Genomic DNA, 27648 nt, shown 5'->3' with positions numbered 1-27648 from the left:
CCCCATCAGACTAAGGGTCTCTCTGAAAGCATGAATTATGCCTCCCCCAGGTCAGGGGTGTGTCTACCCCTTATACTGGGATCTCCTCAGGGCAGAGGCTGTCTCTCCCCATCAGACCCAGAATATATGACAGCTGCCCTCAGTCCCTCGGTCTTCCCTGGCTGACAGCTACAGAAGGTATCTCTCCACCCTGCCTCGGGCCTCTAATCCCTCACTCCCTCAGCTGCAACCCGGCATGTCCAAAAAGTCCCTGACTTCCTGCTCTTCCTGCCCCCCATTCCCAATATGGGGGTGTAGCCTTCACTGTCTCCCCTGCTCTCAAGGTGAAGTCCAAGCCCTGACAACTGACAAGACATCTTGAACCAGAAGGCTGCAGGAAGAGCATCCTGCCTTTCCCACCCCAAGGAATTTGCATATTCCCGTCTCTCTCCCTGAACATCCTTCCATTCACTTAACTCCTCATCCTTCAAATCTTAGTCAAAATGTCCATTTTCTGCTGGGTGTGGTGACACACACCTGTGATCCCAGTGACTGGGGAGGCTGAGGCAGAAGAACCTCAAGTTCAAAGCCAGCCTCAGCAATTTAGCAACTTAGTGAGACCAATCTCAAAATAAACAATAAAAAAGGACTGGGATGTGGCTCAGTGGTTAAGCGCCCCTGGGTTCAACCCCCCGGTACAAAAAAAAAAAGTCCTTTTTCCAACATTCTCTCTGTGCCTACCACACCCCACACAGCCCTTCCCTGTCCTCCTGGACTCCCTAGACCACACCCATCCCACCTCTAGCTGGTTCTGTCTGACCCTCTAGCCCCCAGGAGACCCTGGAGCCTAGCTCAGGGCCAGACACAAATATTCATTGGAAAGATGGAAGGTAAAGGTGAGGAACAAAGAATGAAAGATACAAAGGAAGCATGGAAGCAAGAAGAAAGAGAAGGGCAAGGAAAGAATGGCAAATGAGTGGATAAAAAGGAGAAAGGAACAAATGAATGAATGAGAGAAGGAAAGAGAGGGAGGGAAGGAGAGAAGAATAGACAGATGGAAGGAAGGAGGGAGGTGGGAGAGCGGATGGAATTGTGGCTGGAAGGATAAATGAATGGGAGGTAGAATGGAAAAAAGGATGACAGAAGAGTGGATGGACAGAGGGTTGAATGGACAGGGAAAAAACAACATCCTATCAGCACCTAGCCCAGAGCCTTGTGCCCGGTGGACAGGTGGGTGGGGTACAGCAGGACACGGACAACCGCCCGCACCCTTACTCACCAATGAAAGGGATGGAAGCCAGGGAGTCTTCAGTAGTGGCCAAAGGGGTCACTTTCCTGCCTGGGCGCTCCCCTCGCCCACTGGCCTCTGGCTCCGGGGACTCCTCCCCAAATCCAAGGTTCATTTGTCTGGCGGGAGTCAGCTGGACCTTGCGGCCCGTTGGAGGCTTCTGCCTCAGGACCACCTCATCACGGCGGTCCTCAGCAGGAGGCTCCAAGGCCCGGGTGTGGGGTTCTGGCCGGACAACCCTGGGTGGTTCCGAGGCCTCTGGTGGGAACGATGCAGGGGACTGGGCCAAGTTGAAGGTGGGCAGTCCCCCAAAGGGTGAGTCCCGGAAGGAGAGTGCATGCAGGAGGCCAGTCCGGCGCTGGAATGACGGGCTGTAGCTCCGGTACCCAATGTACCCAATGTCGTCCAGGCCCTGCAGGCCAGGTGGGGGTGGAGCCTGGGGTCCCGACAGGTCCCGAGTCGGGCAGGCAGAGGTACGGGCAGATGGACGCTGGGAAGCCCAGCCACAGCGCTCAAGGCGAGGTGACACCAGTGCTCCTGGTCCCAGTGCCTCAGCAGAGTGGGTGGCCCGGCTCAGGTAATCATCTGAGCGAGCTCGATGCCAGCCCTCCTGGCCCAGCTGGCTCAAGGCATCCTGGGAGGTGGAGCAGGGCCACGGGCGGTGGGTAGTCACGTCCTCCAACCGATCCTGGGAGGCACTGCGGGCCCGGGGTGGCATGGCTGGGCACCGTCTCTCCCCCGCCCTGCGGGGTACCTGGTTCGACAGCCAGTGTGACAAGGCCTGCTGGCACTCCAGTCTGCTGGGGGGCACCCGGCTGCCAGGCTCTGGGAAGGCACGGGATGTCCGGGGCTCCGAGGGGAGGTGGGGGAAGGCACCAGGGCTGGGGCGGGGCTGGCTCATCCCCAAGGAAGAGTTGTCCAGATGGGCACGGGTGGCAGGTGGGACACGGGGCCCTGGGTCGCTCCAGGCAGCAGGACTCCGAGGGTCACTGGGCAGTGCTGAGATGGGCTCAGGCACCATAGTGGCCCAGGCAGACGCCCGGGCCGGCGGGGCGTAGGTCTTTCGAGGGTAGCAGAGTGGGGGTGGCTCTGGGATGCTGCGGGCCTCTCCAGAATATGGCTCGTTCCCCTTCAGGTAGGCGTCCTGAGAGTAGGCCTGGCCAGAGACACAGAAGCAGGTGAGCACAGCCAGACAGGTCCCACTAGGCAGGGCTCCTGCAACTCTAGGAGGTCCAGGTCTTCAGAAGGGCACTGAAGGGAGAGAACTAAGCAGGGGCAGGTGGAGTGGGTAAGAGCAGGAGGGTGGGCTCGAGAGCCCAGGGAGGACAAAGAAGAGGCCTTGGAGACAGAGACATACACTCTCTCCAGAAAGAGAGCTGGGATTTCTCTAAGACTTATGACGAGGACAGACTTTAGCCGTAAACTGTTTCCTGGGGTCCTCCCACCAGCCTGGCCACTGCCTCCTCCCTGCTTCTTTTATGTTCAGTGATGCCCACAGCCCCTTGGGTGGAGCTGGGAAGCCCCAGTAGAGACCAGTCAAGGTGGCAGATGTCGGGGAAGAAAGCAGGCAGAGGGGTGTGTCCAGGGTGGGGTGGGCTGCGGGTGGGTGGAGGCTAGAGAGCCTGAGGTCCCTCTAACCCATGGATGGGGAGCTAGGGAAGGCTCCTAAGCCACCAGGGTAAAGATGAACTTGCCCATCTCCTGCTCCCTCAAGGCCAGCTTGGAAGAGAAGCCCGACTGGCTAAGGGGCCTCAGGCCACCTTCTGCCACCCCTAGGCCTGGAATTTGGCGCTGGTTGCTGAGGCTGACGCTGCATTGCTGAGGAGTGACAGGGCTGGCGCCTGGGCCCGACCAAAAAAGGAGGCGGCCCCCAGGGACAGCAGCCTTGTGGCCCTGGCCCAGCCCAGCCCTGGATGAGCGACCAGGGGCCTATCTCAGGGTGAACTATCAAAGGAGGGCAAACCCAAACACACACACCGCACCACAAGGAGACACAGGAAGATACACACCCTGAGACACTCGCACAGCCAACACAATGAGACACACACACACATAACTACCCTCCAGTCCCAGACACAAACATCATGTGATGAGGACCAGCTAACCACACCCCCGCACACTCAGCCCCTCCAGCCGGCACACACAGGGCTGGGGACACACATACCTCTCCCTCCTGCCATCCTGCCGGCTCCCAGGGCTCCTTGCATCACAGCGGCAGCGGCAGCATCCTGCCCGCCCTGCGCCCCCTGCCTGGCTAACCCCCCCACACACACAGCTGCTGCTCTGGTCCCCTCTGTCTGCCCTCCCAGCCGGCTGGCGGCTCCCCGGCCCCCACCGGCTCTCTAGGCGGGCTGGCAGGAGGAGGGAGCGAGGGAGGATGGGTGTGGAGGGGCCGAGCTTGGCTGTGGCGTCAGCAGCTGCTGCTGCCTGATTGGCCTCCAGCCTTGGCTCCCAACCACAGGAATGCCTGGGCCCCACCCTCTGGCTGGCCGAGATGGGGGCGGCTAGTGGAGGCCCCCAGATGCTGACATCTGGGGCTGCCAGCCCACTGAAGACTGGATAGCGGAGCTCAAGACTTCCCACTCTTTGCCCCTGCCAGCTAGTGGGGGGTGTCCCCTAGGTCCCTCCCTGTGGCCCTTTCAAAACTGGTCTCGCCTCAGCCTGGGGGAGGCTGGACCACTGAGATTTGGGGTGAGTCACCCATCTCTCTGAGACCCCATTCTTTTCTCCCCTTCCCCAAGAAAAGCAAGGGGACAATTGAGGTCAGGGGTGGAGGCTCCCAGAGGGGCACGATGCCAAATGTGACACTGTGATTACAGTGATTATAAGAGCACGTCCAGGGCAGAAGCCAGCACGGCGGCGCCCAGGCCTTGGGGCTTGGCCCTCAGCCGCCCCTGGGGGGCAGAGACCTCAGGGGCAAGCAAGCTGGCATCTGGCTGGGACCCATAAGACCAGGGAACTGGGCACTGGACAAAGAGGACTGCCCTGGGTTCTGGGCACAGGACTCCAGGTGTGCTCCATGCAGCATCTGTAGCATCTCCCACGGTGACCAGCTCTGTGTTGTACTCATTCCAGGTATGCTGAGGTGGGGACGGGTCAGAATGCACATCCCCAGTGTACAAATGTTGAGTTTCTTATTTTATGTTATTTCTTGTGGAGGGGGAGATGCTGGGGATTGAACCCAGGACCTTGAGCACACCAGGCAAGTACTCTACCACTGAGCAGTCTCAGCATGTCAATTTTGGATCCTGCAATATTGCTGAGCACAGGTGCTTGAGGTGGGCTGGGCATGTTCTTGGACATGCATGTTGTGATAACACGCCAGTGGGCGTTTGTGTCATGGTGGCAAGAAGTCCAAATATATACATTGTGATAATCAGTAGTGTTTGTGCCACAGGGAACAGAGGTGCTAGTAAGTGTGTCGTGAGGTCTTGAGCATTAGGCAGAGGGATTGTGGCAGATAGTGATGTTGAGGGTGGACTGAGGTGGCACTGAGGATTGTCTGTATTGTGGCCTGGGCCTGGAGGGGTGCATGTGTGTCACGGCATACTGCAAAGTATGGTGTGTTACAGGAAGGGTGGTACTGTGCAGCTGTGTTGTGTACCTGGTATGTTCTGCCTGTGTATGAATGGTGCCCACGACAAGGGTGGAGTGTGATAAGTGCACTGGTGGGGGGGGGGGGGGCGGTATTTGGTGTGTGTATGTGTAAATGCCTACAGAGATACTCTCACTTGGGGCCAGACAGGGAGGGACATGGGCAACAGGCGTCTCTCATAGGAGCTAACAAGAACATGCCAGTCTGGGAAAGCCCGCCAGGCCACCCTCTTTCCAGATACCCTGGCAGCAATCCTGCCTGCCAAAGCCAGCACCTCCCCTCTCCCTAGCTCAGAGCATCCCTGAATGAAGCAACAACAAGCCCCAGCCCAGGGATGGGCCTGGCAGCCCCAATTGGGCAATGTCAGGCTATGTTTCCTTCTGTCTTTCACAGGGGCCAATGCAGGAGTAAGGGCCCAAGGAGAAGGACCATATGCTGCCTCTGGCCTCAGATGCCTCCATGCAGACCACAGCCACAGGACTCACCAGCTGGAGGATGTCCTCATCCTTGGGCATGATGGACAGCTCCAGGGTATCATCGCTACAGAGACAGGGCAGAGGGTCAGGCAAGAGGATCTGGGAAAACAGGATTCCTAACCCACTAGGACCAAGGGGGTAGGGTGGGCTGGGATCTCCTATGGAAGGAGGAAGATGGGGGATGCTCACCTATTCTGGATCAGAGCTATGACCTGGGAGTAGGTCTTCCCGATGACACTTTCCCCATTCACCTTCACAAGCCGGTCTCCTGTGGACAAGGAGTAGGGACTTGTGTAAGGAGCCAAGGGGTATCAACGGCCCCATTGACTACCTCTGTGCCAGGTATGGTTGACAATGGGAGGCAGGGCCTCCCCAACAACTTAGACCCAAGAATCCCACCCTAACCACAGTGAGGGTACAGTGAGCCAGGGAACTAGGACAGCTCACCTGTGCGAAGCCCCGCCCTGTGGGCAGGGCCATCATCCTTCACATTCTTGACAAAGATGGTATCCATGGGCTCCAGGCGGTGCCGGGAGGAGGGTCCTGGTGGGCATCAGCCAGGTTAACTGGGGGTGGCTGCTGAAGGTCACACCCATGCACAGTTACACACACAGGGGACACACACTCAGAGAATGATCACATTCACATGGACACAAGCATACACAGACTCACACATCCACAGGACACTGTAAATAGGGCCACAGATGCAGAGCCAGACAAGAGGCCGCAGCAGGAGAGTGAAAACTTTCAAGAACACATAGAGAAGCCCCTTAAATGCCCACCACATCTCCATCATGTTCTAGAAACCAAGCTACCTAGGAAGTGGAGACGTAGTCTTTGACCTTCCAGAGCCCACTGTCTACTGTCTACTTAGGGAGGTAGAGTCTCTCCCCTCAGCCCCCCACACACACACATACACACGTCACAAGACAAACCAAAGGGTGCCGTGTAAAAGGCCCACATCATCAGGTCCTGAAGATATGGGCACGCACGCACATACCCCCACACACACACACACAGAAATGCCCACACCACAGGCCTAGGGACATACCAACACATCTCCCACCCAATCACCCCTTCCCCAGAGTTGGGAACCCTGGGGGCTTGGGGGCGCTGCACTGCACCTACACTCTCTGCTGTTTGTAGGCCTGTTCTAGAGCAGCTGACTCCTCCCCCACAGCCTATGTCTTCCTTCTGACTCAGGAAGACAGTGTCCCCACGGCTGCCTACAGAAGCCCAGGGCAGGGCAGGAAGTCTGCCTGCTTAGGGAGTTGTGCCTTAAATACTGGGGGGAGCCTGGAATCTGGCAAGGTACCCTTGGGGTAGCAAGGGTGACAGCAAGGGAGTTCAGCCCCCATCTAACAAAGGTTTCACCCCCCGCCCCTCCTTCCAGGATCTCACTCTATCCACAAGGAAGCACTTTTTCTTGGTGTACCCTACCACTGGTCCCCAGGTCCTGCAGTCCCACCTGGACCTTGATCTGTGTTGAAAGCAACTAGAGGGAGGATAGGGGCTAGACGGCAGGTACCCATCTGCCATCCACGGTATCAGACGTCTGCAGAAGGGACAGGCCCACAGGGAGATGAGCATGAGGAAAGAGAGAAGGCAGAGGGGGAGGAGAAGAGACCCAGAGTAGGCCAGGCCAGGAACACAGGAAAAGAGAAAGACGGGAACATTAGTGGAAGTGAGGCAGATGGGGGGACTGCCGGGAACAGAAGGGAAATAGAAGTTGGAGGCTGAGTCCAGCCAGCCCCGCCCCCAGGCCTCCTTACCTCCTCCTCCTCCTCCCACTCTTCGACCTCCATTCTCTTCCTCCTGCAAGGAACAGGGAAATGGGTGTGGCCCTGGTTTTAGCCCTCAGCAGCAGGGGCAGCACAGGGGAAGGCCAGCATCACTGGGTGGGCCCCTCCAAGCTCCCCCTTATCTCCTTTCAACTAGCCAGCAGCAAGGGGGTGGGAGGGCTATCAGCTGGAGTGCCAATTTCCAGGCCAAGTTCCCCAGAAACATGCTAAACCAGCACTGGCCAATCCACCACCCCAGCATCCTAGCTGTCTGGGACCCCCAATCCACGCAGGAACCACATCCCCTTCCCTTGGGAAAATCCAAGGTCAAGGGAGGAGGTTCCACTCACTCAACACAGAAGACCCAGGCAGACACAGATAAGTGGGGGTGACAAGTGCAAACAGTGCTATCGCTCTCAGAGAATGGGGCAGAATGAGCAGGAAGGACTGATTAGCAGTTCTCTGGGAGAGGGGATCTTAAGACAGCTTTGAGAGTGGCAGGGAGAAAGTGTTCTGGGGGAGGGGAATGGAGTGTGCAATGCTTGGTGGCAGGAATCAACAAGCACAAGTGAGGGCTGGATCCACCAGGTTAAAGGAGAAGGTCAATACCAACAAGTGACAGAGATCAGACTAAAACATTCAGGTTTGAAAGGTGAGAAGAGGGAACTGGTGAGGGTGCTTCTGTGGAAGAGAATGGGTACCAGCAGGGCAGAGAATTCTGGTAGCTAGGTGCTGGAGGTCCACTGGGAGGCCCTGGGAATCAAATCCTGTGGAGGTGACAGGGCAGTGGCTTTGGGGAAGAATTAGGACTGAGGGAAAGGAGATCAGAAAGGCCAAACCAGCAAAATATGGCATTTCAGAGCTGGATTGGGCCTTCAGCCCCATCTTGTCCGACTCTCCACAGATACACCCATTTGACAGACAACAGGCTGTGACTTGTTCAAGGCCAATCAGAAACTCACTAGCAGAGTCAGAGTCGGAACCCAGGACTCACTGGCACCCAGCCAGGACACAGTGGGCCGCAGGAAGGCCACTGGGTGCTGCTGGAGAGCAGGTCCTCTGCCCTGCCTCCTCGGTGGGGTGCATGCCAGCTGATGTGAGCTGACAGCAGAGGGCCGGTGGCAAAGGAAGACGGATGCGTTTGGACGGCTGGGCTCCCTGCGGGCTCCCAGGCCAGCAGCAGGAAGGTGGGGAGCACTGGGCCTCCTCCTGCCTCCAGGCCAAGGGCCCCTCCCAGCCCTGTGCAGGTTCTGGAAAAAGGATGGAGGCCTCCCTCGTTGGTCCTGCCCCTGGTCTTCCTCCAGGGGAGGAAGAGCTCACCACAAGGACTATTGCACGGGCTTCTGCTGCTGTCACCCCTCAGCAGGGTCCCCTGGGAGAAGGTGGCAGGGGCCAAGAAGAAGGGAAGGAAGGATGGGGGTTCTGGGGAATTACAGGGCTGGTGTACTTGTGCTTCAAAGTATAGAGCAGTGCCACACACTATTGCCCCCACTTCTGTGCCCAACGCAGCTTCAGCCAATAATGGCTCTGCAGGCACCCCAGATTCAGGCATGAGTGAGAGCTACACAGTGACACGTGCACTTGCCATGGATTCACAGATCTTACACGTACACCAAGAGACACACATGCAAGTCCATGCCCAGCACACCATGCTCACATGCGGGCAAAGAGACATGGAAGCACACAGTGAAATCCAATGCCTTAGTTCTCTGGCAGGTGGGACCAAGGTCCCCAAGGGAGAATCCCCCAACAGCTGTACAGGCTGATCTCAGCCCTGGGGGAAGGGGAGAAAGGGGTTCATTGACTTGGACATAAATCTGTCTCCTCCTCTACAAGAAAAGAGGAGGAAGAAGGGGCAGGGCCCTGGTGCCGAGCCATGGTTGCTGCCTAGATCACCTTCTACCCTCTTCCTCCACTCCTCTGCACTCTCCAGGCCCTTCCCTCTCAGCCCTCAGCCTTGGGTTGGACTGAGGGGGCTTGGTTTCTGAACTTGACATTTATATTAGGGTGAGAAGGGCTCCTAGTGATCAAGGCAACACATGCCCTAAGGTTACTGCAGGAGAAAGAGCCAGGGAGGAGAGACAGCCTGGACCCCACAATGAGTTGGGAGTTGTACAAGGACTAAAATCCTGTGCCACCTTCCCTTTCCAGCATATAGAGCTGTGGCCAACATGGGTCTGGGGCACTCTGGGAGGGGTCTCAGAAGTGTGTTGGGCCAGGCGGGCATGGTGGCACTCAACTGTAACCCCAATGGTTTGGGAGGCTGAGACAGGAAAATCACGAGTTCAAAGCCAGCCTCAGCAATTTATCGAAGCCCTAAGCTACAAGCAAGATCCTAAGCTACTAGTAAGACTCTGTCTCTAAATAAAATGCAAAAAAGAGCTGAGGATGTGGCTCTTTGGCCACATCAAAATGTGGATGTGGCCAAATGTGGTTAAGCACTTCTGGGTTCAATCCCTGGTACCCACCCCCTCAAAAAAGGAAGTGTGTTGAGAGATAGGTTCCTTGATGGCACAGACCGGGAATAGGGACAGCAGACCCAGGTTAGAAACAAGAATCCCAGGAACTCCATCTTCCCAAGCATTTCTTCACTTTCCAGAGACCAGGTCTGGGGGGTAGGACAGAGAGCATTATGGCTCCCCACCATCCTTTTTCCTGAGAAGACCCAGGCCACAGTGGTTAGGAGCTCTGACCACTGTCCCATGGTACAATTGTCCCAGCCCTAGCAGGCACAGCCTCCCAGCAGCCTTCCTCCCAGCAGAAGGGAGTCAGCAGTCCCAGGAAGGACCTTTTCTCTGAGAGGGACTAGTGGGCAAAGGAATCACCCTCCCCCATCAAGCTTCCCAGGGACAGTGAGGACACTGGCGAACTGGGCATACCTTTAGGCTGCAGTGCACGGCAGACTCGGGTGGGTACACGATGAAGTGGCGCAGGGTGAAACCAAAGCCATCCTGGAGACTTTTGTGCAGCAGCAGTGTCCTCGGCCCCTGCCAGGGGAGGGGGCGCCCAGGAGAGCACCCATCTCGTGGGCCCAGAGGCAGCTGTGGGAGCACAGGGAGACAGGATGAGTGCTGCGTGCCCAGCCCTCAGACCTCTGCACCCTGCCTCCAGCCCAGGACCTGAGAGGGACTGTCAGGGTCTGAAGCCCCAGAGAGCCTTTCTGCCTGACCTCTTCCTACCCCCGACTCCTTCTCCTCCCACCATCATCAGCCCAAGAGTTCTTCCTTGTTTTCACCTCAGCCTCCTCTTGATGCCTTTACCCCTAGGGGAATAACTGGCTGTAAACCAGGCCTTCTTTCAGTTCAGCAAACATTTGATGAGCATCTACTATGTACCAGGTGCTGCACACACAGCCTTCCCGCGCAGGAGAGGCCTGCTGCTGTCTGAACAGTTGCAACTCTCACACACCCACACATACACACAGACATGGGCACATACAGACATGCACCTACACACACTGATACATACGCTTGTGCAGACAGAACATGCCACAAACACACAGACAAGTGCACATGCAAATGCACACGTGGATGAGCACACATATATGCTTACATGGACACACACACACGGGCACATAAGCACAGTCTTACTCATGCACAAAGCACAGAGACACACCTACACATAGACAAACACACAGACATATGCTTCGGGAACACATGAGGACCAAGAGTTGCAAGAGAGCAGACAGGACATCAGACAACTGAAGGGACTTCCTGAAGTCCCAGAGTCCAGCCCACAGGCCTGGCTTATTCCCAGGAAAGTGGTGGGGGCGGAGGAGGGGGTTCCCTCTTCCAACCTGCTAAAGTACTTGGGATTCCCTAAGATCTGAAATCAAGGCTTTAGTGGAGCACAAGGGGCTGTTTCTGGGGCAGAAGGCAGAGGAGGACAGACCGTCTGAGGAAGACTCCCTTCAGATCTTCTTCTTGGACACAGAGACCAGTAGCTGATCAGAGGGCATTAGAGAAATTGCACAGGGTGACCAAATGGAGATGAAGGGAGCCAAGGAGAAGCTGCCACAGGAAAAGCCAGGAGGCCTACCCCTGCCCGCCCTCCCTCCCTCATCAGTCAGCCGAAACTGACTGTCACCCCTCAGCCAAAGCCCTAAATAGCAAAAAGCCTCCCCCTATACCCTTAGCAGCCCTCAACCTCCTCAGCATCCTCAGTAGTCCTTGGCTCTAGCAGGAGCCTGCACTAAGGGGAGAAAGACTGGGGGGCTGGGGACTGAGGAAAGAAGCCCCCCAGTTCTGGGGAAAGGACGTTGCACTTCATTGTAAAGCTCCCCTTCCAATAGCTGGAGGAAGCCCCCAAACACCAGCCACCCCAGTGCAGGTATGCTAAGAAGTTCATCCAAGCCTCAACCCACCTTCCTGTTCACACATCCCACGGAGGCCCAGCCAGCACTTGTACCCAGCCCTTGTCCCAGATGACAGAGCCAAGTAGAAGGTACTAGGAGGCTGAGTTTCTAACACGTGATCTAATACGAGATGTAATACAGTCTGGCGCAGATTTGGGGTGGTGTGCTCCCCATCCCCAGAAGAGTCCAAGCAAAAACTGGACCACCCCAGTACAGGAAGCCAGAATCAGGAAATCCAATGGTGTCCCATCAGCTCCTACTTGTCACACAAGTAGTAGTCTCCTCCACTGACTCCCACACCCCATGGGGGTCCAGGGAACAAAGAGAAAATTCTTTGGAAATTCTGCTCTCTGAAATCCCCTGGATTTCCTATCTCTGCTGAGCTGGCAAGGAACTGATCAGGGAGAGAAGAGGACCTGGGGGACCAGCCCCTCCGCTGCCCCTCCTACAGAAACCCCTGTTCCTCCCCAGTGTGGGCGGCCCCCTGCCCACCCCTCACCCAGGCTCAGAGCTGGGGCTGTTTGCAGGGCCCATTGTTTTGCTAGTGTCCTGGATTAAGGTTTAAGCCACCAGCTGCCCCGGTGATGAGAAGTGGCTGGGACAGGTCCCCGCACGCCCCCCGCCTCTTCCCCTGTACATATCCTGCCTGGAGCTGCCAGCTGCCTGGGGGTGCCACTCCCTGGGGGCACCTGCCTGTAATCCAGGACAGTGGGCTTGCCTTCCTCTCACAGTTCCCTCCTAACCCAAGCAGAACTGGCACCCCCTCCCTTATCTCTGCCTCTCTCTTTCCTCTGTTCTTTCCTTCCAGGCCCCCTTCCTCCACCTCTTCCAACTAGGCCCCTGGGAATGTCAGTAATCCCCCTGCCACACCCCAGCTTGAAGAGGAGACACCACAGACCCAGCTAGAACAGGCAACTCCCTATAGGAAGTTCTTCCTTAGATTTAACCGCAATCCTTCATGCATTATACATACATATTTCCTCTCCTCCCCTCTGACCCGGAATAACACTGGATCTTGCTCTCATCCTGAGGGGAAGGGAGGTGACAGATATAAAAACAGAAAGACCCAGCAATGAAAATTAGAAAGGCAATTGAATTTGCTCACAAACAACCCCAACTCTATCTCTCTAATGCAGGCACAGAGACAAGGAGAAGAAGAGGGAAACACTCAGGGGGCCCAGGGACACTACTGATTAAATTCCCCTGGCTCAAATCTATTTCCAAACACAGCCACCCTCATGTCAGGAAAGAGACATCTAGAAATACCAACTAATGATAGAAAGGCAGATGGCCCTAGGCTATAGATTAGACCCAAGTGCAAGAGTGGTGGGTTGGCAACACTAGGAACTAGAACCCAGGAGTCCTGCTCCTCCCCCCAGGAGCATAAAGAGGTCATTGCAGAAAGCACAGTATTCAGGCTGGGCATGGTGCCCACTGTGACTCATGCCCTACCAGCCCGGTAGATCCTGGACATCAGAAATACTGCCCCCAGCCCCACCGGCCTCACACCGACAGCACTCACTACCTGCTGGGGCCCATTCTGCCACCTCAGCCTCCTTGCCCACTAGGAAACTCCGGTGTGCCCCGTGTTCAGGGTTCCTTTCGGGGGAAAGTGGGGTGGTGACCACTGTTAGCGGTGCCTAACTGACCGCTCCTAGATGCCCCATAGTTGAGACGACAAGTTGGTCCCTACCATCCTTCCACTGCTTGCAAACCTAAAGGGCTGAGACAACTGGAGGCCACCATCCACACTGTCAATTCTCATCTAGCACCTCTGGAAAAGCTCCACGCCACTAACCTTGTCACTCTCACCCCGATCTCTCAACTCTTCACACACTCCCCAGTCCAAGGACCTCAATCCCGGAATGCAGGGCGCACACCGCTGTAAGGTCTCAGGGAAGGGGGTGACCCGCTGGCCTCTCAGCCCTGACAAGATCGTCCCTGGCCCCAGTCCCCCATCCTGCTCACCCTGGCCCCGCGCGAACCGGGCGCGAGGCGGTCGCTGTGGCGGAGGTAGGGCAGCCAGAGGCAGCGCGGTTCCGGGGCGCTGCAGTCCACGCCGACGGCGCGCTCCCAGCGCCAGCCCCCGGCCCCCGCGCGCTCCACGCGCCACACGGCGTTGCCCACGAGCGCCGCAGCCAGCGGGGGCCCTCGTGCCCGGCCACCGCCCCGGCCCCAGCGAGCCCCGGGCCTGGCTTCCGGAGTGGGGCGTGTGGCGCGGGGCCCCACGGCCGCTGCTCGGCGCCCAGCGGGAGGCGTTCTCGGCCCCCCGGGCGGCAGGCGGACCCCGGGGGTCCCTGCCTGCCCCCCGGAGCCACGGGCCCGGGGCCCCGGAGCCCCGAGGGGACGGACGGCCCGCGCGGATGGCGGCAGGACGGCTGGAGCGGCGCCGCGCCTCCCGCGCCTCCTGGCTGAAGGCGCCGGAGCTGGGACACGCCGGCGAGTAGCGCAGGGCAGACGCCTCCCCCTCCGGGGCGGCCCCTGTGCGCGGCCGCCCTGATCCCACACACCCACACACTCACACACCCACACGCGCCAAAAGCACTGTACGGTCCCCGCACAGGCATGCACGTACTCACAGACGACACTCTCCCGCGCACACAAAAACTCACACACTACCCAAACCACACACCTTGAACACTTCAGTACACACTCACACAGCCAGCTTCATACTCCCAGAGAAGCACATTCACACGTGCACTGCAGGTGCCTCACAGAGCTGCACACACGTCAACATCCTCCCTTCTTCGTACAGGCTGCGCCACGCACCTATCCCCCTGATACCCTCTGTCCACATACCCCACAGAAACACACTGGTCAGCATACCCACTATTTTCCTGAAGGTACACCAGACCCCAACAGACCCCATAGACCCCATCTACCCACCCCATGCAGTCAGCTGGTTGACAGGCACTTCCTGCAGACCGCACTCCTCCATGCATCTCTGTCACGTCCACTCAGGTCTCTCACATACACTGCCCAGCACAGAGCACTGTGCCCACTCTACACCCCATGCCAAAGTGATTAGGTACACCCCAAGGCTACAAGTGGAGCCCCCATCCCCTCACTTCCATGGGGAACTGTTCCATGCATCTTCCCTAGGACCCCTGCCCATTAGCTGTAGCAGAGGGACCACCACTGAGCCCACAATGGACTCCAAGCTGGCCCCTAGCCCACCTTCCAAATGTGTCAGACAGGAAGCCCCATGTGAGTGCCAGGCCCTGGCCTCCTCCCCTGTCCTGGCTCTCTCTCTTTTCCCAGGCCCTCTCCCCTTTCTGGGGTGGGCTGGCAGGGGCTTTGGCTAGTGTGTGTGGAATCATCACCACCATTTCTATCACACTTGACTGTTTATAAACAACATGCTTGTCACTACAGCCACTCACTGTGACCCAGGGCCATTGCTGTGGCCCAATTTGTAGAGAAGAAAACAAGACCCAAGAACACTGTTTGCTATGACAGTACAGGGCCACCAACCCCAAAGCCACTCATTTCTACTTTGGATCTTACTGGGGAATCCTAGCCAGTGGCCAAGGAATGGGTATGGCTCCAACCCATCCCGCTCCCAAATCTAGGAGGAGTCTGAGAGGAAGAGTCACAGGCTTGAGCCTTTTGGGAGGAGCTACCAAAAGGGAAACCCAAGAGTCGGACTCCCTCTTCCCACCCCCATCCTGTCATCCACTGTTCCAGGGAAGACCTGCCAGGATGGTGGCCCAAGAGAGGTACTTGGTCTAGAAAGGGAAGGGGAGGTGGAGGGGTTAAGGGAGGAAAAGGAGGAAGGTGAACTTGGAGCAGTGGGAGAGAAGAGAGTGGGGACGGAGGGAGCAGAGGGGAGGTGGAGGGAGAGGAGGGGAGATAGAGGGAGGACCCTGGGGTGGGTAGGATCACTGAGGGATCACTGAGGGAGACAGAGAGGCGGAAGGGTAATGGTGAGGCCTGGGGCGGTCCCTGTGTCAGCCAGGGAGCGGTTTTGTTCTCCTGTTTCCTGTTTGCTGCTTGTGGGCCCCATGCAGGAGCTGGACCCCCACCCCCACCCTGGCGGAAGCCCTACGGGAAGAGCAAGGCTGCCCACAGCTGAGTCAGGAGACTTAGGGGGCAAGCGGGAAAGGACCAGAGTCAGGGACATCGAGGGTAGTCAGGGACAGCAAAGACACAGGATCTCCATCCCCACCCTCTCCCGGCCCCTCAGCCATCTTTTCTCTTGCTGCAATCCATTCTCTAGACCTAAGGAAGTGAAGGACTGTCGCCTCTTGTGACCCATGCACCAACATGTGCTGCTTATGCCTCAAGATTAGAATATTATCAAGACTGCAGAGGGTTCTGGAGGCTGCAGGAAGGAGAGAGGTGGAAATGGGGCCTGAGGTTTCTGTGCTATGCCTACGGGGAGCTTGAACTGATGAGCCATATACCATGTCCGCCTCCTGCCCTCTGAGCTGGCAGGGGCAGAAAGGCCTGGCGATGAAAGCAACAGATTCCCCCAGGGCACCGTACCTCCTCCAACCAGCTGCTTCAGCAGGGACTTCCTTCTGGAGGGTGTGGGTGCACACAGTAGGGCCTCAAAGATGGTACATGGTTTGAATAAATGATCCTCTAGGGCTGTGGAGCCAGCTCCCTCCCCCCATTTCCTCTGGGAAAGGAATGTGGGGTGGGCCCCAGAGGGCCATGGGGGAGGGGGCCAAGGGCTGGGAAATACCAGGCGTAGCTGAGATTCTATTCCAAGCCTTCCTGCCCAGCGAGTCCTCCCCCCACACCCTGCCCAGCTTCCTCCCCCCCATCAGGAACTACCCAGCTGAGCAGTCTCTCCCATCCCCCACTAGTTTGTCCAGCTTGCAAAATATGTTCAACCTCTTCTTCTAAGGGTCCCTGGGAAGTGGCTTAGAGGCTGCACCCCCAAATGGAAGGCATCCCATGCTGGTCTTCCCTATCTCCCAAAGAGATATCACCCTTTAATACTGGAAGCTACTTTCACTTGTTCTCATTTGACCTGTACTCTAAACACTGGATTTCCAGGGATTATTCTTAATACCCATTTTTTAGTTACAGAAACTGAGGCTCAAAGAGGAGAAGTGATTGGTTCAAGGCCTCACTTTTATGAAGCTGGGATCCTGTCACAGGGTTCTAACCCCTAACCCAGATCTCTTTCCATCACCCTCTTGCTAATCCTTTCAATCACACTTTGAGTGGTGTTGCTCCTGTCAGAAGCTGGGACACCTTGGAGACTAAGGCAGTCTCAGTCCCTGCCCTCTTTCCGAGACTTTTATAGTTCTTTCAGGAATGTCTTCCAGGTCCTAAAACCTTTAGGAGTCTTTAAGTTCCAGACTCAGGCCCCCCAGCCAGCTGCTTTGGCCTCCACCAAGCGAGTCCTTCCATCAGTCTCAGGGCCTCTTCCCTCTGGGAAGAGTGTGAGGGTGGGCCCAGGCCTCCCAGGAGAGGGGGGCTTGCTTGGAGGAGCCAAAGCCTGCAATTGCCATGGGGAGCCAGGCAACCGGGAACTGGGGAAGGGGAGGAGAACATCCTGGAGCCGGAGGGCAGGGATATGACAAAAAGGGAAACTGATACTGCCACAGGGAGTGTGATTCAGGAAGCAGAAGAGAGGGGTTCAGGGTTAACTCAGCCTGCTTTTCCTTCCTCTGGCTTGCTCAGCGCCTTCTCCTAGAATGTAGTCCCCAAACCACAAGGTGACCAACAATACTCCCATCCCCAAAGAATCATCCAGAATTGATGAAGCTCCAACTGGTCTCCAACACCACCAAACACCAACTCCTAACCACCCCATGACCTCACACACAGACAGGGCAAACCCACCAGCTGTGCCATCCCAAGCATGCAGGCCTGCAATACCCAGCACATGCCCTCCTGCCCACGCTTCTGACCCCTGCCCCAGTCTCCTCCCTCAAGGGCAGCCGCCTCCTCAGCCCTCCTCCACCCTTTACCCCCATTCAGATGCCTGGTTCCCAGCACTGCTGGCTACAGGCTCCCACCTGACATGCCCCAACAGGCCAAGCTGATGAGCCGGCCAAGCAAGCCTGCCTCCCCAGCAGCCTCAATGTGCACAAAACCCTGCATCATGAGAGCTTGAGACACTGCTCTGGGCCTGACCAGTGGGCAGTGGATGGTTCAAATGGTCTCCACAGACCCCATGCTCTCCCCTTCTAGGGCCACTCCTGCCCTGGGTTAGGATAGGATGTGACATTCCACTCCCTCTCCCTCAAAGTGGGTCAGAGCCAAAGAAGGCTGGGCAGAGGTAGTTACCTATCATGTGAGACATCCCACCACCATCTTGGGGTGGGGCTGAGACAATCCCAAATAGTGGTTAGCAGTGGCCTCTGGAGTACTCTGGAGTCCAAGACCCCAGGGCCTGTGTCCCAGTCTCCACCTTCTTTAGCTGTGAGACCCTGGTGTGTTACCCAACCTCTTTGATCCTTGACTCTTCACCAATAAAATGGCGATGGTACTGCCTTCCACCTTAAAGGTCATTGGGAGGATTAAGTCAAAGCCATAGCACAGGCCCAGAGCACATAGTAGGGATTTAATAAATGCCAGGGGTTTCGATTGCCTTTTGGATGATCACTGTCTCACACCCAGTCACACTTTTATCCAGACACCCAGGCACTCACAGACCCAGGCAAAGTCATTGGCACAGACATCGCCACACCTCCCTCCAATCCCAGTCTCCCACAGGCTCCTGCCATGCCAATGCCTCCCAAGCACCCAGATCCTCAGGAGCTTCCTGTTCAGAGCAGTAGAACTTCTGCAAACCCAGAGTCCTGGCTTACAGGCCTTTGGGGAGCATGGGAAGAGTGGGCTGACATGAGAACTCAGGATAAGGCTGCTCCTAGCAGGCAAGGAGCATGGCAAAAGTGCCAGACTGGCTGGACCTCCACCCAACAGGAGGGCTGGTGGCCGCCTGAAGGACGCCGAGGGAGGGGAGACCAAAGGGGAGCATCTTTGCTCATGGTGGGAAATGAGCACTTGCAGGAGAGGGTGAGCCTGGAGCCAGCCACAAAGTAAACACCAGGGTCATTGCTGGGCAACCACAGGCGGCCGTGGGACAGAGCCCGCCCCAGACCCTCTCCACCCCAGTTCACTCCACCCAGCAGTTTCTGGGCAGTCTTAGGCCCTCTGTATGTCCATTTCAGTCTCTGGGCCTGTCTGTGCACTCCCCAAATGGAAGAGGCTATGCCTCCCCCCTCAGACTGGGAGCTCCCTAAGAATGAGAGCTCTCTCCACCCACCAAACATCACTCTTGGGTCTCCTGGAAGGCATGCATGGCCTACGTTTTTCCCCCAGATTGGAGACCGCTCCAGGGCATGGCTCAGTACCCTCCACTGGACCGACAGATCTCTAAAGATTTGATTTTCAAAAATGGATTGTTAAGGTACAGTGGCACACACCTGTAATCCTAGCCACTCAGGAAGCTGAGGCAAGAGGATGACAAGTTCAAAGCCAATCTGGTCAGCTTGGCGAGACTCTATCTTAAAATCAAAAAATAAAAAGGACTGGGGATATAGCTCAGGGGTAGAGCATCCCTGGGTTCCATCTCAAGTACTGCAAAAGAAAAAAATGGATATGCTCTAGTGGTATGTGATTTTCAAAAATTATCTGTGGATGGAGAAAAATTAAATATACAATTGCCATATGATCCAGCCATTCCACTTCTAAGGAGAAGTAGATAAACAAAAATGTGTATGTGCATATGATAGAAACGTGGCAGAGCCATACAATGGGATATTATTCAGCCTTAGAAAGGAATGAAATTCTGAGACATGCTTCAATGTGGATGAGCCTGGAACACATCATACTACATGAAATCAGCCAGACACAAGAGGACAATTATTGTACTATTCCACTTAATGAGACATTTATATCCACAGAGACAGAAAGTAGAATGCTGGTTGCCAGGGACTGGGAGAATCGAGAATGGGGACTTACTAATCAAAGGTTATAGAATTTCAGTTTGGAAAGATGAAAAAAGTTCTGGAGATGGATGGTGGTGCATTTGCACAATGACATAATACACTTAATGCCATATGACTATACACTTAAAAATGAATTTTTAAAAAATATTTTTTATTTTTTTTTAGGTGGACACAATATCTTTATTTTTTAATTTTATGTGGTGCTGAGGATCGAACCCAGTGCCCTGCGCAAGCCAGGCGAGCACGCTACCTCTTGAGCCACATCCCCAGCCCCTGATTTTTTTTTTTAAAAAAAAAAAACAGGGCTGGGGCTGGGGCTCAGTGGTAGAGCAGTTGCCTAGCACATGTGAGGCCCTGGGTTCAATTCTCAACACCACATAAAAATAAACAAATAAAGGTATTGTGCCCAACTACAATATATTATAAAGAAAAAAAAAAAAAAACAGACTCAGGATGTAGGCTCTGGGTTCAATCTCTAGCACTGTTAAAAAAATAAAGGGAGGTGTGTGAAATAGTAAATTCCATATTCATAAATAATATATAAATAATAGAAAATACTCATAAATAATTTAAAAAATCAGGAAGCCACAGTGGTGCACACTTGTAACCCCAGCTACTTGGGAAGCTGAAGAAGGAAGATCACAAGTTTGAGGTCAGCCTGGGCAACTTAGTGAGACCTTGTCTCAAAATAAAAAATATAAAGGGCTAGGGGTGTAGCTCAGTATTAGAGTGCCCCTGGGTTCGATCCCCAGCACTAAAGGGCAGGGGGGAGCAGGAGTAGGAACAAATGAACAGGTCTCTGCCTGGCACCAGGAGCAGGCCCTGCCCACAGAGTTTGCCCAGGATAGCTGAACACTGCCTGCCTGGAGGACCTGTCCCTCCCACCCCTCAGTCTGCACCTTCACACTGCTCTTATTGTCATCTTCGGGGTCCTAGGGATCCTTGCTCAGGAGAAGCTCCCAGGCTGTGGAGAAATCTGAACTTCTGCACAGGAGGTCTATGGATTGATGGGGGCCTATCACCCATCAGGCTGGATGGAGGGAGATACAAACTCTTCCATGTCCTGACCTAACCCACGGAGTGCACACACACATCTGTTTCAACCCCCCACAAGCTTAGTTACCATTGTACCTTATACACAAAGGGTGTGCCAGCAGAGACCTGTCCCTGTCTTCACAGGCTCCAAGGAAACTGCCATACACTGAAGAATACATTCTTGTCATCCAGCCAGTAGGGCGGGCAGGTTTGTGGGCCACAGAGCCCCCTGCTGGCCCAACTCTGGCACACCTTCTGCCCTTCCAGCAAGGGATTCTCATTCCTGAGTATGCTCCCCCCACACATGGCATTCTCCAGGCCTTCAGCCCCAGCATCTCCTCTCCCCACCTCCCACAGAGATATGTCCCCTGCAGAAGCATAGATCATCTGTGGAAACTTGGGGTCTCTCTTTGGTCCAGATATACTGAAGGAGAAGCCAAAGACCCTTGTTAGGGTCTAGACTAGATGGAGCAAGAGGCAGTTATTTCCAGAGGCAGGAGATTGCTTGTGATGATGCTTCTCCCAAATCATCACATCCATTCCCCAGGCTGGACATCTCAGTTCAGAGGAGGCTGAGAACTCTGCATGTGAAGCACACTTTGGTCCCCCTCGAGAAGTTCTTCCTATTATTTGACCACCTGGGCAGAGGCAACAGGTGCACCCACTGGTTTCTTTCAGCTCAGTCCTAGTCAAGCTGAGACCACATTCCCTCCCTGGGCAGGTTTCAGCAGATTCCGAAAGTCTCCCCCAGGGCACATGGGGCTCCCTGCAAGGAGAGGCTCTCAGCCCCACCCCTGAAACCACCCACCCCCTCACCCTAGCTCTGCCTGACCTGCCCAGGTTCCCCTTCACACATGGCCCTACCTGTGAACTGAACCTCCCCCTAATCCAAACTGTGATGCAGCAGAAGCAGCTGAAAAGATAAAGGGGATGGTGGCTCTGCAGGTGGGAGCTGGGATGGCTTCTAGGCTAGGCTCTGTCGTCAGAAAAGGACAGACACATCGTCTCTGGCCCACACCCAAACCCCTGCATCAGCTTGCCTGGTCCCATACCTGGCACAATAGAGATAGAAAACTGATGTGGGTGTGGTGATGCACGCCTGTAATCTCAGCAGTTTGTGAGGCTGAGGCAGGAGGATCCCAAGTTCAAAGCCAGCCTCAGCAATGGCAAGGTGCTAAGCAACTCAGTGAGCTCCTCTCTAAATAAAATACAAAACAGGGTTGGGGCTGTGGTTCAGTGATCGAGTGCCCCTAAATTCAATCCCAGCACCCCCCTCCCCCCAAAAAAAGAATAAATAGACAACCGAGTGCTTGCTATGTATCAGGCACTACCTTGTCAACAGCAGAAGGCTCTTAAAACAGCCTTCCCATTGCCTGGACCTCTTGGCCCCCACCCAGTCCAGGGCTAGGTAAGAACACCAGGCTCACCCACAGGGGATGGAGGGGTCAGGATAGGAGGTAGCTAAGGCCTGCTGTCCCAGCATTGAGAAAGGGCCACACTTGCCAGTATTACTGGCTCTGTTCCTTTTCTGGTTGTGGGACATCAAGATCATCACTCAAGCTCACACGGATTTTCTTATTTGTTCAATTACAAAATAAAGGCAGGGAGAGTAGCCTGGCCAAGTTACCAGGAACATATTCTAAGAACTAATAAATGAGGAGATTCACTGCGCCAGTCCTATGTCCCAGCATCAGGAAGGCTCTGCTTCCCAATGTCTCCCAAGCCTACGTATTTCTTTACTTCACCACCTTACTCCAACCAAGCTGCTCTGTGTGACACCCTCTGGTCTTTGACAGTCCAATGATTTTTTTTTTTTTTTTTTTTTACTATTATGACTACCAGGCTCTGTGGGACACGCCTCCAGCCTCCACACCCACTACTCCCCCTTTCTCCATGCTCTGGCCACCCTGGCTTCCTCCAGTTCTTGTGAGGACTAGGCAGACCTTCCAGCCTCAGGTCCTTTGCACATGTTATTTCTGGAATGCTGTTTTACCTTCTCCAACTCCTTCCCTATCTCACCAAGGGGCAGTCTCACTGTTGCCCAACCTAGAACTCTCAGCAAAAATACAGCTCAGATACAAAGATACATCCCAGATACAATTCCTCAGACCAGGTTAGGTCCTGGCACACTCTCTCATTATCAGTGTTTACATATTTTTTTCTTTTTTTCCAGTATTGGAAATTTAACCCAGAGCCTAGCACACTAGATAAGCACTCTACCTCTGAGTTTTATCCCTAGCCCTTCTTTTTAAATTTAATTTATTTTTTACTTATTATTATATTATTATTTGGTGCCAGTGATTGAACCCAGGGTGCTTAGCCACTAAGCCACATCCCCAGCCCTATGTTGTATTTTATTCAGAGACAGGGTCTCACTGAGTTGCTAAGTGCCTCACTTTTGCTGAGGCTGGCTTTGAACTCGTGATCCTCCTGCCTCAGCCTCCCAAGACTCTGGGATTACAGGTGTGTACCATTGCACCCAGCACTGGTTCTATTTTATTTTGAGACAGGGTCTCTTTAAGTTGCTCTTCAACATATGGTCCTCCTGCCTCAGCCTCCTGAGTAGCTGGGATTACAATTGTGTGCCACCATGTCCGTTAGTGCTTATGCATTTATGAGGCTATTTGACCAATATCTCCCCGTCAGCCTTGAGTCCTGGAGGGCCAGGACCATGCTTGCTTTGCCAAGGACCAAGCACAGAGCACAGGAGGGCACAGCACACTGTTTCTGAACATAAGGGAATGAAGAAGCCTGTCAGTGGGAGGTGACTCCCCAGGAGAGTCTACCTGGAGCACCCAGGAGGGTCTACCTGGAGCAGGGGGCTTCCACTCTTTGCACCCCCACTCCTTCCTCAGCAGGAATTTGTGCAGAAGTAGGGGTCCTGGAACGAGGAAGTAAGGACAAGGGAGAGAAGAGCCGCTGCTTTCTCCCCTGTAGCTCTGTGCCTCACCCCAGTGGCCCCCTCCAGCCACCTGGCCGTTCTTGCTGGGGCTCAAACATGCCACACCCCTGTCCTGGGACTCAGGGTTTGCCCACCACATCCAGGCTCCCGTCTGCCTGTAGCTGATCTCCTACCCGCTACAGCTCAGCCTGACAGTTTCTGAACAGCTTCCCCAACTCTCAACCTGAGGAATTTGCCAGAGTCCCATAGCTAGTGACACAGAAGACACATAGGTGTGTCTCCGTGCGGTACTCTGGCAGGGCCAGGGCTCTTGGCCACCTTATCTCATGCCTCACTGCTACCAGTTTCTTCCTCTAGGAGGGGCCCGAAGGCACGCCCTTCTCCGGGACCTCGGTTTCCTTATGCGCACTCAGCCACGATGTGGCCGCTAGGACTTGAGATTTCAAGAAAATTGGCTGAGAGCGTCAAGGTGGGAGAGAAGGTGGCGGTGGGGAGGGGAGAGGGGAAAAGAAGAGAGAGGAGCGGAGGGGGAGGAGGACGAGCCGCCCAGACGGCAGAAACTCCAAGTATGCGAAGTACGCCGGCCCCTGAGCTATGAATAGTGCCGCCAGGCTCGCAGCCCAGGGCGCCCTTCCCGCAGCCCCCACCCCACCTTCCCAGGCGGGCTTTGCACCGGGTGCCTAGGAAGCGCACTTCTGGGGATGGGAGCTGAGCTGGGGGATGAAGGGTGTGGTCATGCAAATGAGACACAAATAAAGAGCTGCAGGCATCTCTGATTGGAGGATCCCTGCCAGTCCTGGAACGTGGGCAGAGTTGGCATTCAACAAAAGGCAGTGCCCAGCCCTGGGTCACCAGGCAGGCCCCTGCTACCCCAGCGTGGCTGCATTTCCCAAGCCTGGAGATCTCTTCTGGTCATTCATGGCTGAAATCCCAACCATGCAGTATGGTTTCTGGGATCCCCTCATTCTGTCAATGCCCTAGTAGGCTCTGCCTCCTTAGGACACCATCCCTGACCCCCCCAGCATCATGAGTCAGACTCACTTTCTGAAGCTACCAGTTCTGATACACAACTGGGCGCTTGACAAATCACAGCTGCCCTAGTCCCTTTTCCTCATCACTGACCACAATGGGACACAAGTTGAGCTCAGAAGCAGGAGACACAATACGACCCGGCCCTGCTCTTGTGTGCCCTCAAACAAATCAGTAATGTCAAAGCCATGTTCCCCTTCCTCTCATTCTGGGTCTGCTGACTGGGCGTCACCAAGGGCCTGGCACTAGGCAGGGGATGGACATGACAGGACACTAGGGAAAGAAGTCAAAGAATCCAGGCAGAGTTCAGGTCTCACCTGGGTGATCCTGGTCAAGTTCTTTCCCTCTCCAAGCCTCAGTCTCCTCAGCTATAAAAGCAATATTTGAGAGGACTCAGTCTGAATGCCTAGCACATGGCAGTCACTAAACAAACCTGGTACAGCAGTCCACAAAAGGACTTTAAAAATTAATAAAGGCAGCTCCTGACTTCATAAAGAACAAAGAGATAAGACATGCATGAAATAAAGGAACCGTAGAGCATAGTGTTTAAAAGTTCCTACTCAAGCGAGGCACCGTGGCACACGCCTGTAATCCCAGCGGCTTGGGAGGCTTAGGCAGGAGGATTGAGACTTCAAAACCAGGTTCAGCAAAAGGGAGGTGCTAAGCAAGTCAGTGAGACTCTGCCCCTAAATTAAAAAATACAAAATAGGGCTGGGGATGTGGCTCAGTGGTCGAGTGCCCCTGAGTTCAATCCCGGGTGCCTCCCCTGCACTGCCCTCAAAAAAGTTCCCAAACACAGCCAGGTGTGGTAGGGCACACCTGTGATCCCAACCATTTGGGAAATTGAGGCAAGAGGATCACAAGTTCAAGACCAGCCTCAGAAACTTAGTTAGGTCTGAAGTAATTTAGCAAGACTTTGTCTCAAAATAAACAATAAAGAGGGTTGGGGGGTATAGCTCAGTGGTAGAGTGTCCCTGGGTTCAATCACCAGTGCTGGGGGGAAAAAAAAAAGTTCCTAAACATGGGCTGTGGATATAGTTCAGTGGCAGAGCACGCATTAGCATGCATGACATCCCGAGTTCAATCCTCAGTGTAGGGGGTGTGGGGGGATTCCTAAACAGGATTAGGAGCAACCTGGGTTTGAGTCCCAACTCAGTCCCAATTTCTAGCTGTGTCCTTGGCCAAGTTACTAATGTCTGTTAGGACCTCCCAGCAAACATCTCTCAAGCATTGGCAAGCTTCATCTCCTCAGTGAAGTCTCTTATCCGCAGAGCTGGAGCATCTCAAAGTAGGAAGGGCTCAGTCCATGATGACTGATAGAACCCTGGGGTCCTCCATACTACTCAAGAGCAAACCCCAAACTGCACACGGACTCACAGAGAAGCAGAACATAATCATACTCTACATTCACCATTGATCACATCTTCCCCTCTCCTTCATTATGCCCACCCCTACTTGAATTTCAGGGCTCATCTCACGAGAGGTAGGTCCACCATTCTGGGGTGGGCAATGTTCTCCCAGGTTCTTTCTTATCAAGGAATAGAGCAGAGACCACAAGGACAGGCTTAGTATTCAGAAAGGCCCAGTTTTGTTTTATTTCATTTTATCCCATTTTAGTATTTATTTATTTGTTGGTTTTTGTGGTACTTGAAATTGAACACAGGGGCACTCTATCATTATCTTTTTATTTTTTCCTTTTGAGAAAAGTTCTCACTGAGCTGCTGAGGCTGGCCTCAAATTTACAATCCACCTGCCTCAGCCTCCCAAGTAGTTGGGATTACAGGTGTGTGCCATTACACCTAATTGGGACCCGGTTTTAAATTCAGATGACCTTGATTGAAGTTATTTACCCTCTTAAGATCTTTGTTCATGCGTCTGTAAATATGTAATCACTCCATGATGGTCCTTGAACATTGATCAGAAGGTGTTTCACTAAAGAATTCTCAATGTGGAGCCAGGTACAGGGGCTCACGCCTGTAATCCCAAAGCTGCTTGGGAGGCTGAGGCAGGAGGATTGTGAGTTCAAAGCCAGCCTCAGTAACAGGGAGGTGCTAGGCAACTCAGTGAGACCCTGTCTCTAAATAAAATACAAAAAAGGGCTGGTGATGTGGCTCAGTGGTTGTGTGCTCCTGAGTTCAATTCCGGTATTCAAAAAAAAAAAGAATTCTCAACTTGTGGGGATGGGGGTGTAGTTCAGAAGCAGAGCACTTGCCTAGCATGTGAAATGCACTGGGTTTGATCTCCAACACAGAGCGGGGGGGATCCTCAAATTAAATATAGACTTGGAAAGAGGAGATGAGGAAAGGAGATTAATCATATCACCAAATGCTTTTTAACCAACCTCTATGGCAATTCGACTCAGTGACTCTGCTTCCATCTTTAAACTTTAGTTAACATTTTGTGACCATATTCTGGCTCACACGACATCACAGGAAGACAGCAGCCTGTATCTGCAGGCCTGAGACTGTCTCCCCAGGCAGATGAGACCTTTCTGACATGAACATTTGGGGAAGGGGAGCCCCGGGGAGCATTCTGAATTGGCAGGTAGTGGAAATGCAGTCTCACAAGCCATGTTTATAAAGCCTGAGTGGAGAGTTTTTGTCTGGCTTTGGGGCAGTAGGAAAAGCAGAAAAGGAACACTGTGAGGGCAGGGCTGGGTCTCATTCATCCAGGCTTCAGGAGCCAGAAAGTACCTGGAATAGGAGGTGATGGGAGTCAAGGTCACCCACCCACTAAAGACCCTTTTGCTCTAAGAGCTGGCTCAGGCACTGACTTACCCACACTGCTGCCTCCTATACTGCCCTGGCTGGAATTAGGGAGAGAGCAGGAGGGAGTCCTTATACCAGCCCTGCCTGGGAATGCTCTCAGCACCCCCAGGCGACACCTGGTCTCTTAGATCAATCTTTCCTTAGCACTGGGGACCTGAGTCTCTGGAAGCCACTGAAGGAGGAAAAGGCCAAGTGGGGAAGGAAGAGGAGCTTTCTCCCTCTCACCAGCAGCCCCAGCCTAGTAGTATGGCCCTATTCCCTGTGTTCCCCCTCCCCGGGGCTCTGGGCCCAACCTCAGCTGCCCCTGCAACACTCCTCAGGTGCAGCAGGTTGGAGGGGCTCGGGGCTAGGCTCCATTAGAGCTAATGAGGGCGCAGCTCTGCAAATGCCAGCACAAGACAGAAGGGAGCACCAGAGTAGCCCCCAGCCCCCCAAGCCTCCACCCTCATGCCCGCAGCTCCTCCCCCACTCTTGGGGAAGAAGGACAGTGGAGGGGGGGCATGCCTCTGGAAGACAAAAGGGGGA

General features: G+C 54.6%; 1 protein-coding gene across 4 annotated transcripts in view; it reads right to left on the bottom strand.

The window, feature by feature from the left end:
- The window catches only part of Arhgap23 (Rho GTPase activating protein 23), a 71819-nt gene that overhangs the window by 36705 nt on the left and 7466 nt on the right, over positions 1-27648 (bottom strand). For 3 of the 4 annotated variants that reach the window (XM_071603234.1, XM_027924727.2, XM_071603235.1), the window contains exons 2-7: positions 9999-10160; positions 7111-7153; positions 5786-5881; positions 5528-5606; positions 5348-5402; positions 1259-2423 (exon numbers count right to left, since the gene is read on the bottom strand). In XM_071603234.1, the coding sequence (XP_071459335.1) occupies positions 1259-2423; positions 5348-5402; positions 5528-5606; positions 5786-5881; positions 7111-7153; positions 9999-10160 (1600 nt within the window). Of the gene's footprint in view, positions 1-1258; positions 2424-5347; positions 5403-5527; positions 5607-5785; positions 5882-7110; positions 7154-9998; positions 10161-13441; positions 13632-27648 lie in introns of those variants that run through there. The other variant, XM_071603236.1, reaches the window with a different exon arrangement.

This window comes from Marmota flaviventris, chromosome 17 (assembly GCF_047511675.1).
Source record: "Marmota flaviventris isolate mMarFla1 chromosome 17, mMarFla1.hap1, whole genome shotgun sequence".
In the NCBI taxonomy this organism is placed as follows: Eukaryota; Metazoa; Chordata; class Mammalia; order Rodentia; family Sciuridae; genus Marmota; species Marmota flaviventris.
Note: the sequence above shows the minus strand (reverse complement) of the source record. Positions and strands in the feature narration are given on the sequence as shown.